At 32.2% G+C, this 11,451-nt stretch overlaps 1 protein-coding gene across 5 annotated transcripts; it reads left to right on the top strand.

Moving 5' to 3' along the window:
• Positions 1-660: 660 nt before the first annotated feature.
• On the top strand, positions 661-11,168 carry LOC109807096 (G-type lectin S-receptor-like serine/threonine-protein kinase SD1-1). Of its 5 annotated transcripts, none has more exons than XM_083062545.1 (6): positions 661-2,339; positions 2,641-2,748; positions 2,873-3,024; positions 3,101-3,311; positions 3,996-5,571; positions 10,460-11,168. In XM_083062545.1, the coding sequence occupies exons 2-5, from the start codon at positions 2,661-2,663 to the stop codon at positions 4,013-4,015; spliced, it is 471 nt and encodes a 156-aa protein (XP_082918671.1). In that variant the 5' UTR covers positions 661-2,339; positions 2,641-2,660; the 3' UTR covers positions 4,016-5,571; positions 10,460-11,168. The 5 variants fall into 5 exon arrangements, 3 of the variants coding, with proteins under 3 accessions (XP_082918671.1, XP_082918670.1, XP_082918669.1); XM_083062544.1 differs by having other exon boundaries at positions 662-2,339; positions 2,582-2,748; positions 3,101-3,661; XM_083062543.1 differs by having other exon boundaries at positions 665-2,339; positions 3,101-3,661.
• The last annotated feature ends 283 nt before the right edge of the window (positions 11,169-11,451 follow it).

Below are 11,451 nucleotides of genomic sequence, written 5' to 3'. Positions count from 1 at the left end.
AAATCCTTCAAAGAGTCATGCCTATAGTAGCATGAAAATTATTATTATTGGTAAATTCCACCAAAGGTAGAATGTCATCCCAACTTCTAAGATAGCCTACAACTCAAGCTCTCAATAAATTTTCTAACAATTGAAGTATCCCCTCAAAATTACCATATGTTTGAAGGTGATATGCAAAATTCAATCTGATGTAAACTTTGTCAAAACTTAGAGATAATCCTTGAATCTCTATAAAAACTTAATTACAAATTACACTCTATGAAACTGCACCATCTCGTTAACGTACAATTAAGTTAGATTTTCCAAGAAAAAATGATGTTAAAAGGTAAGAAGTGAGCACTATCATGATGTCAAAAAGTAAGTAATATAATATCAAAATTACCACGCTATCATGAAGTTAAAAAAAATAACATAGAAGTAGCATTGCACTGTTGCAAAGTCATTTATAATGATCTCAATATCTAGTTAACATAATATGAAAAATACCGCCTTTGTGGTTGCAAAGTCAAGTTGAATTCCGATGTACAACTAGTAGTAGTGTTTCTATTTTTCAAAGTGAAAGTTATAGGATAAGTTATTCAACACACTTCGCTGTAATGGATGATTATTTCGTTACACAACTATTATGACTTTTTCCACGCAACTGCTCTACGGTTGTCTGTGACTGTCACTCTAAGCAAGTCTTTTTCTGACATCAATGAGTGTTGTCTTGGTATTACTCTACGAACCATCTACCATTTGTAATACTGATCCTTTGCAACTTCCCTTTCGCCCCCTTCCTTAATCAGTTCATTTATGTAATAGTTATCCTCTTCCTCCGCGTAATTAGAAAAGCTCTTATATTCTCGCAATAACTTGTCTTCCTTAACCTTCTAATAGCATGTTTCTATTATCATCCAATTCCATTCAACACCAAAGCTACGTGAGAGGAAAATTATGTTGAACGAGCTTTGGAATTCACGAGCAAAGTAAAACAAACACGAACTATTTCTACTAGTGGTAGGTAGAGGCCATATAGTGGTTGCAAACGTAATTTAGAAGTCATTGCTTCCATAGAATCAAAAATCAAAATGTTATTCATTTGGTTCTTATTATTCTTCTGCATGATTACAACTTCCACTTCAGTTGAGCGTTTAACAGTGAGTCAATCTATCAGCGATGGTCAAACTTTGGTTTCGGCAGGTGGAATATTGAAGTGGGTTTCTTCAGTCCAGGAAATTCAACAAGAAGATACTTGGGTATATGGTACACAAACGTATCCCCTTTAACAGTGGTGTGGGTGGCTAACCGAAATAAACCTCTTGATGATAAATTAGGACTTCTCAAACTCAATGAAAATGGGATTCTTGTGCTTCTCAACGGCACTAACAGCACCATCTGGTCATCCAATATATCCACCAAAGCAGCGAATAAGAATAATCCAATTGCTCATCCATTGGATTCGGGAAATTTTGTAGTGAGAAATGGAGAAGGAACTAACGATGACAATATCTTGTGGCAGAGTTTTGATTATCCGGGTGATACATTGTTGCCGGGAATGAAATTTGGATGGAACTTGGAGACTGGTCTAGAAAGATCTCTATCATCTTGGAAAAGTGTTGATGATCCTGCTGTGGGAGAATATTCTGGAAAAGTTGATCTCAGAGGGTACCCTCAATCATTTGAATTCCAGGGAATTCGTATAATAACTAGAGCAGGGTCATGGAATGGCTTGTCTAATACTAGAAATCCAGATTCAACTCGTGAAACGACGCAAAAATTTGTGTTGAATGAAAAAGAGGTGTATTTTGAGTACGGGCTTCTTGATAGATCGGTCTTCTGCGTATATAGACTGACCCCATCAGGCACAGCGCAGACTTGGTTTTGGACTACTCAAAGTAGCACCCGGCAACTCGTCTCAAATGGGGAGAAAGATCCATGCGAGAGTTATGCCTTTTGTGGCGCAAATGCTATATGCAATTATGATGGTAACAGTCCAAATTGTGAATGCATGAAAGGGTATGTTCCCAAGTCTCCTAATCAATGGAATATATCAATTTGGTCCAATGGATGTGTTCCAAGGAATAAATCAAATTGCAAAGACAGTTATACAGATGGCTTCTTGACGTACACCAACATGAAAATACCAGACACGTCTTCATCAACGTACAATAGAACCATGAACCTTGACGAATGTAAGAATTCATGTCTTAAAAACTGTTCTTGTACAGCATATGCAACTTTAGATATTCGAGATGGAGGAAGTGGCTGTCTGCTTTGGTTTAATACTCTAGTTGACATGAGGAAATTCTCTCAATGGTGACAAGACTTGTATATCAGAGTCCCTGCTTCAGAATTAGGTAATCTTTTATTTTCACTGTGTATTTTGCCTTAGATTTATTTTCTTTCTGTTATTGTGGCTTGAAATGACATGCCCGAGACAATCATTAAAAGGAAGATCTGTGGGTTGTGAGATTTTGCTAAGCGGAATGAAAGTTACTGGTATTGCATGATATATATTAGATGGCATTTACTTTTCTAAATTAAATAATGTTTTGCTTCCTCACTCGGTCATCTAATGTGAGTATATTCACTTTATCAGCTTCAATCAATAGCTGTTGTTCTTAAAGTTGGTGCCTGATCATGCTCTGTTTCATTTAGATCAAGCTGGCCATGGAAACATGAAGAAAAAGATAGTTGAAATCACAGTTGGGGTGATTATTTTCGGACTAGTCATAAGCGCATGCATATTTATAATAAAAAATACAGGTACGTACATAGATGTAATTTACTATCGAATATAGCCTATTAGGATTAAGAAAAAAAGAACAAAATCTGTGCATATCAGTTTTACGTGTTAGTGTTTAAATACATTTATTTTCCAACCAATCAGGGGCAGCAAGAAAACTTTTCAGCAAGCATTACAAAATTAAACAGAAAAAGGAAGATGTTGATTTGCCAACTTTCAATTTGTCGGTCTTAGCTAATGCTACCGAAAACTTTTCAATCAGAAACAAACTTGGAGAAGGTGGCTTTGGATACAAGGTGATAAAGAAAACTAACATACAGAACTTCTATTTTGCTTAAAAACTTTCTAACTTTAACAGATGATTTTTTTCAGGGCACACTGATAGATGGACAAGAGTTAGCAGTAAAAAGACTTTCAAAGAAATCAGGACAAGGGTTGGAAGAGTTTAAAAATGAAGTAGCATTGATCGCAAAGCTTCAGCATCGTAATCTTGTAAAGCTTCAGGGTTGTTGCATCGAAGGGGAAGAAAAAATGTTAATTTATGAATACATGCCCAACAAAAGCTTGGACAAGTTTGTTTTTGGTTGGAGCCCTTATGATTTATTCTAAACATCTATGTATTTAATTTCATATTTGTGGTATATGAAATTATGGAGGTTGCAACTGCTATGTTAAATACATGTCTCTTTTTTATTAGATGTGACCAAAAGAAAGTTGTTGGATTGGCATACTCGTTTCAACATTATTAGTGGCATAGCTTTAGGGCTTTTGTATCTTCATCAAGACTCTAGGATGAGGATTATTCAAAGATCTTAAAACAAGCAACATCTAACTAGATGCAAATTTGGATCCCAAAATTTCAGACTTTGGCTTGGCACGGTTATTTTTGGGATATCAAGTTGAGGCAAACACAAATAGGATAGTTGGAACATAGTAAGTTAGTTTCCATATTACTATGATTCTTTAATATTGTGCTCTCAAGTTGATATTGTGCTCTCAAGTTCTTACTTAACATCGGAAAAATTATTTTCAGTGGTTATATATCTCCTGAGTATGCTGCATGTGGACATTTCTCAGTGAAATCAGTTGTGTTTAGTTATGGTGTGATAATATTAGAGATTGTTAGTGGAAAGAAAAACACAGAATTTTCAAACCCTGAACACTACAATAATCTTCTTGGACATCTAAGTATATTGATCTGACTATGTTGTTAATCAATATAAATTGAATTATTTTACTCAATCTAATTTAACTAACTCTGTCTCAGGCATGGAGATTATGGAATGAAGAGAGGACAATGGAACTATTGGACAAAGTGTTAGGAGAACAATGCACACCCACAGAAGTCATACGATGCATTCAGGTAGGCCTGTTATGTGTGCAACAAAGGCCAGAAGATAGGCCAAACATGTCCTCTGTTGTTTTAATGTTGAATGGTGATAAATTATTGCCAAACCCAAAGGTTCCTGGTTTTTACTCAGAGAAAGATGTTACATCTGAAGCTAATTCAAAAAATTCCTCACTTTAGAAGCAGCCAAAGCAGCTCTAGCCGAATACAAAGCTACAGCCGCAGGAAAAGCAGCCAGTCTACCAACCAAACAAAGCAGTCCTAAGAAATTTACCAACTTAGGAAAAATACCCAGCTTCAAAAACCTTACAATTCATAATATTAAGACAAAACAAGAAAAAGAAGAAATCACTAAGCTCACTAAGGAGATATTTCAACAAGAATACGATTTCTTGTTAAAATATTCAGAAGAAGACAAATTAACCAGTATTTATCCAATAACCAGTAAAGCAACAGGGCCAAAAGCGGTAGCACTACCAGAGGCAGACCCAATCAAAGTATACATGATGTTCCAGTCAAGACTACTCAGTTGTATCTACTTCACATCTCTGGAAATATTCAAATATTTTCCAGAAAACATGAAGAAAGCAATCAGTCAATATCTAAGCAAAATTCTTCAAAAGAATGAAGGTTTCCTGAAAATATATGGAACAATTCCAGTATTTGAAGGAGGTAAAGTAATTCAGCCAGCAATCCAACTATGCCAGATTGGAGTTAGCAATCACAACTATCCAGATTTTGGAAAGGCAGAACACGAAGATGAGTTAACTCATTTTCTTAATAATTATGTCCTATTATTAACCAGAAGCATAAAGGTCAAGGGAAGAATCAATTATTCAGCCAAATCAGTCCTCATATGGAGTCTTCAAGCTAAAGAACCCATGGAATATGACATTAAGCTTGTTCATACATTCATGGAAAACTTAGTTCGGATCCAGTTCGACTTTGGACCCGATATCAAGCAGGAAGTTTGCAAGAAGCTTCAGGAAGAATTTCCCGAAGACCATGTATGCGAGTTATGCCATGGAATCGAAATAATTGAGGAATGATGTAATGTCACTCTAAAATTATTAAGATACCCTTAGCTGTAAAATAAAAGTAGATGTGACCTGTCGGTCCACTACTATCGTATAATGAGCATCTAGGTGCGCGTCTTTTTCACTTTTTTGTATCAAATAAATGAGACCTGTAAAAGAGAACCTGATCTCTTACGTCTCTTAAGTCTATATAAGGAAGTCTCTAGAAGTAAGAGACATCCTTAGAACCAACATCCATCATAATATACCCACTTATGAATAAAATTATGTTTTTCATATCTATGAGTTCAGATACTATGAGTAGCTAAGAAATCAGAAAGATAGCGAGTAAAGAGTTAATATACAGAAAGGTATTCTGTTAGGAAGATCTGGAGCCCTGGAGATTTTCGAGGACAGGAAAAGCCAGGAAGGCGTATAGTCCATCCGATTTGGGTTGATCGGGACAGAAGAATCCTCAGGTATATTAACTACTTACTCAATATATTTCGATTCACATCATATAGAACCATTGTTATTAACAAAAAGAAGCATGAAAGAATTTAAAATCAATTTAGATTCTCAGAATTACAGTCAGTATCATATTATTGCTCAAGTAAACAGAGAATTAACAGTAGTACTAATAGATACAGGAGCATGTTCGAGTCATATAAGTCCAGACTTAGCCAAAGAAGTATATGATTTAGATCAAGAAATAAGTTATATAACATTCACAGGAGAAACAGTTGTTAATAATAAGGTTACAGAAGCAGAAATAATATTCAGTAAAGAAATAATTTGTAAGATTTAATTACCAGTTGATAACCGAAAGCATAAAGATAAAAAAGAAATAATTTGGTATCAGAGCAAGGCAGACGATTTAGGCATTAAGACAGTATAGATTAAAATGAAAGATCAACAGTCTCCAATAATTAGACAAACAGCTATAAACAGATCTAAAAGAATTAAAAAACAACCATAGAAAGAAAAATGTTAACAGAAGAGAGGTATCAAAATAGTAAAAGCTTTATTAAAATGGGAATACAAAGTTTAGAGAAAATGTTAAAAGAACAGAAAAAGATTTTATCACCATGAAATCTTTCGAGAAATATATTCAACAGTATCATAAGGCAGTAAAAAAGGGAGATATAATAAGAATTAAAAAATATGAGCAATTAATTATTAAGTGTCATGAAAGGGCTTTTAAGAGTCTTAAAATTAGATAATAAAGAAAGGATCTTAATAGGATACATAGTGATAGTTCTAGTATTAACAAGAAAGCTAAAATGGAAGAAACAAGAGATTTTAAAGTATTAGAAAATCCATTTAAAAAGTTAGAAGAATTAGTATACACAATAGATAGTTCTTCATACCCAGCTATACCTATAAGAGAAAAATATTTTACTATTCCTAGAAACATACTTCAAAGAGAATATGTTATAGGAGGAGGAAAAGAAATTTCCCAACAAAGTTTATCAGCTAATGTACAATCATTATTCAGAATACAGAACAATCAAACAGAAATACTAGTATATATATTAGATGTTTTATTTAATGAGATAAATGACCCATGAAATCAGTATTAAAAACTATTAGAGATAGACAACTACAAATAATAGACAAAATAGAATTTCCTAGAGAACCCGAAATGGATGCAGAAAAAATACACTATAATTAATAGCTATAAAAGAACAGATAATAAAAACAAATGAATTACTATTAGAATTAAGTGAGTATGAGTGATCCTCCAAAAGTATCAAATCAGATAGCCAGTATTTTAGAACTATTAAGACAATCTCAAGAAAGTCTTAATAACAGATTGAATAACAGAACAGTTAGTCAGAAGACCTAAAGAAAACAAGTACAAATATCAGAGTCTCAGATTATTTAAAACAAGGAAAACAAGAAGATTCTACTAGTAGCCAAGAATGTCTAACGCCAAATCAGGCTTTAGAATTTCTACAAAACTTAGTAGAAAGAGATAACCAGTTAGGATATAATGGATGAAATAGATAAACTAACACAGTTAGTGGAAAAACTTCAAATAGAAAATTCGTACATGGGAAAGATAGATGAAGAAGACACACAGGGAATTGTGTATGGATTAGATAGTGATGATGAAGACCCTAGAATAGATATGAACAAAACACCACCAGGAACACCAGGCAATAGAACACCGAAAAGAGAACGAACACCAGAACCTGAAACTAGTTTTCAAGGAGAAAATAGAAATGAAAACTTAGCAAAATCCTTTCAGGATTATACATATGGAAATAATTATATTAGCAATAGAGGAAAGATACAAATAAATATTCCACCAAAATATATAGAAAGAGTAAAATCTATTATGGGAGGAATCCTAGATATAGATTGCGCCTCTAATGCACAAGACCTAGTATTAATATGGATAAACCAGTTAAAAATGCTAGTACAATTAGATGATAATACAATTTATTAATCTTACAATAAATGACTTTATTACCTATGTAAAATATAAAACAGGATATTTAGCAAGTTTTCTTCAGAATACTCAAATTAAGTATTGTAGGACAAAAGAAATATTGGATGAATATTTTGGTTATGGACCAGACGAAGCTAGAATAGATGACAAACCAGAAGTAATTAGAATTCTTAGTAATATGAAGATATGTGATCCATGTAAAATAGGAAGTTTCTTTTGTCAAGTAAAAGAAAATTACTATAGAGTAACAGATAGAACAGGATTGTTAGAAATAGTAATTAGTAAATTACCATATCCTATGACTCAGTATATTCAAAAAAAATAAATAAATAAATAACAGATCCTAGCAGGACTAGAAGAAAGCAAACATTAGGATTGATAGAAAGATTTGCAAAAGAATATAGACAACAACTATGTCTGAGAAAAATAGAAAATGTTTATAGTAAAGAAGTAAATCCTAGATGTTGTAAGCAGCTAGAAGACGTACCACAATCGTATGGTTGTAGTAAACCATATAAGAAAACCCAAAAAGAAGGTTTGTACCTAGAAAATATTCTACTAGATATAAACCATGGAAACCAAGATACAAGAGAAGGTTTAGAAAGAAATCTTTTAACCAAAAGGATTAATCAAAAATTTGTCCTAGAGGAAAAAAGAACTGTAGATGTTGGAAATGCCAAGAAATTGGTCATTCATAAAGATAATACTAAAGATAAAAAATTACATATGATATATAGTATAGGTTTCAAACCTATAGAAGATGAATATGAGGAAGGAAAAATTATTGAACATATAGTATTGATTCAGAAAGTTCCTATGAATCAGATTCTTCAGTAAATTCAGATGAGTAAAAATAGTACTTTTATAGAAGTAAAACTTTTTAATAAAAAGGTAAGAGCATATGTAGATACCGGTGCTAGAATTTGTCTTGGACAAGATACATTGTTACCACCAAAGAATTGGAAGAAAATAGAAAAACCAATTATAGTTAGAATAGCAAATAATAAGACTATCAGCCTAAATCAAAAGGCAACCGATTTAGTCCTTTTAATGGAAGAAAAAAAGATTCCCATTACCTAGTCTATATAAACAAAATACAGGAGTTCCATTAATATTAGGAAATAACTTTCTCAAGTTATATTATCCATTCATTCAGAAATTGGATACAGTTAGTATTAGATGTCCCGAACTAAACAATCAGAAAAGTCAGGTGGTTACTTACAATACTTTTTCCTTTTTACGGGGGGGAAATATTAAGACAAATAGAAAGACAAACAATATTTCAGATTTACAAAATAGTTTATCAATCAATAGAAGATAAAGTAAATAGTCAAAATCCCTTAGATCCAGATAAAAATAAGAATAATATTGATTGTAAAAATAGAACTTCTAGATCCTAATAAAGAAATAAATATTCCTAATAGAATACCATATTCAGAAGATGTTAAAGAATTTCAGGAAGAAACAGCTAGTATGTTAGAAAAGAGAATAATAGAAGCAAGTACTAGTCCACATAGTGCACCAGCCTTTTATGTAAAAAATCTAGTATGTTAGAAAAGAGAATAATATATCAAGTACTAGTCCACATAGTGCACCAGCCTTTTATGTAAAAAATCATAACGAAATAAAAAGAGGATTAGAGAGTTCAGTTTAGCATACATAGATGATATAATAATATTCACCATGTTTATTAAAAGAAGATCACTATAACAAGCTAGAATAGCTACTTCAGGAATAGAATTTTTAGGGATGAAAATATTAGAAGGAGGCTTTATTGAGCCACAAGCACATTTATTAGAAAAAATAGAATTGTTTCCAGACCAATTAGAAGATAGAAATAAAATACAAAGATTCTTAGGATGCCTTACATATATAGGAGAAAAAGGCTTTATAAAAGGATTAGCATTGAATGGGAAAATACTACAAAAAAATGATATCAGAAAAAATACCATGGAAATGGACAGAAGAAGCAACTATTGCAGTAAAAAAACTGTAAACAACATCCACAGGAACAGAATTTTTAGGGATGAAAATATTAGGAGGAGGCTTTATTGAGCCACAAGCACATTTATTAGAAAAAATAGAATTGTTTCCAGACCAATTAGAAGATAGAAATCAAATACAAAGATTTTTAGGATGTCTTACATATATAGGAGAAAAAGGCTTTATAAAAGGATTAGCATTGAATGGGAAATACTACAAAAAATGATATCAGAAAAAATACCATGGAAATGGACAGAAGAAGCAACTATTGCAGTAAAAAAAACTGTAAACAACTTCCAAAATTATATCTTGCAAAACCAGGAGATCTACTCATTTTAAATACAGAGAGCAGTTCTTCAAGCTATTCCAGATGTATATGAAGAATTCAAACAGTTTACTACTCAGAACAAACCTTCTGAATTAAAAACGTGGATAAAACGTTTTGAAAAAGAAGAAAGAAAGCAAATAGAATTGGGTAAAACCAATGGCAAAGACGGAAAGTCTTAAGTATGCCACAAAAGCAATCAGAATTATCAAAGGATAAGCCACCCTTATCTAGAGATAATAGCAAACGAATATTGTTATCCAAATGGGTTTCAGGAACGTTTAAGCCAGCTGAAAAGAATTATACAGCTCATGAGAAAGAGATAATTGCAAACGAATACTGTTATCCAAATGGGTTTCAGGAACGTTTAAGCCAGCTGAAAAGAATTATACAGTTCATGAGAAAGAAACATTAGCTTTTATTAATGCTTTAGAAAAATTCAAATTAGATTTACAACCAGTAAAATTTATTTTTCAAACAGATTCTTCTTACACAAAGGATTTTACAAAATATAAGTTTACAAAATCTTATAATTCTGGAAGACTACTTAGATGGAGTCTCAAGGCTCAAGAATACGATTTTATATCAGTTCTTATACCAGGTAAGGAGAACTTAGCAGATACATTGCCCAGAGAATGTCCGGTTCCTACAAAGCAACCCTAATGGAACGGAAAAAACAGGTAGAAGAAGAAATAGAAGCTGTAAAAGAAAAAGTTAGACAATTTCAAAAAGAAGCAAGCAAAAAAGAAAAGGAATTAGCAGCTCTCATAACAATCCTTCAGCTAGAAGAAGAATCAGCATCAACTAGTCTTGTAACACCAGACTTATTCATAAAGAAGGAACAACAATCTCAGCAAAACGAAGAAGAAAGACAAAGGTATTATGTCATATTCAATGGCAACCAAGGCATTTATGATCAATGGAGCAAAGCAGCTATTCCTAGAGAACTCGAAATAGATGCAGAAAAAATAAAACTAGAATTAATAGCTATAAAAGAACAGATAATAAAAATAAATGAATTAATATTAGAATTAAATAACAAAATATAAGTGATCTTCCATCAGATCAGATAGCTAGTATTTTAGAACTATTAAGACAATCTCAAGAAAGTCTTAATAACAGATTGAATAACAAGTTTATCTATTTCATTCATAATCTGTCTATAACTACTGGTTTCTTTTTGAAGAAATTTACTATTTGCTGTTTATCTTTTTCTACTAAGTTTTGTAGAAATTCTAAAGCCTGATACCAAATTTCTGACTTCTCCAACTACATATTTCATCTGAACATGGATACGTTTTTTCTTTATACTTCTTTAATTGTTCTTACTTTTAAGGTTAGACTATACATGCGGAATTCTTCTAATAGTATTTCTATTTCTATAAAGTATTAATATGGATAAACGAGTTAAAAATGCTAGTACAATTAGATGATAATACAATTAGTAATCTTACAATAAATGAGTTTATTACCTATGTAAAATATAAAACAACAGGTTCAGAATACTCAAATTAGTATTGTAGGAGCATCAGGTAGTGACACAGGATCAGAGATAAAAATCAGTTACTTAAATACTCTAGCAAAAGAAATATT

Source organism: Cajanus cajan, chromosome 8 (genome assembly GCF_000230855.2).
Source record: "Cajanus cajan strain Asha chromosome 8, NIPB_CcT2T_4, whole genome shotgun sequence".
NCBI classification, from domain to species: domain Eukaryota; kingdom Viridiplantae; phylum Streptophyta; class Magnoliopsida; order Fabales; family Fabaceae; genus Cajanus; species Cajanus cajan.
Note: the sequence above shows the minus strand (reverse complement) of the source record. Positions and strands in the feature narration are given on the sequence as shown.

Excerpts from the sequence above, each read along its gene's own strand:
- LOC109807096 (XM_083062544.1), top strand. The coding sequence starts at position 2,661 with ATGAAGAAAAAGATAGTTGAAATCACAGTTGGGGTGATTATTTTCGGA. Across the intron at positions 2,749-2,872 it reads ATTTATAATAAAAAATACAG|GGGCAGCAAGAAAACTTTTC; the intron begins GTACGTACATAG and ends CCAACCAATCAG. Across the intron at positions 3,025-3,100 it reads AAGGTGGCTTTGGATACAAG|GGCACACTGATAGATGGACA; the intron begins GTGATAAAGAAA and ends GATTTTTTTCAG.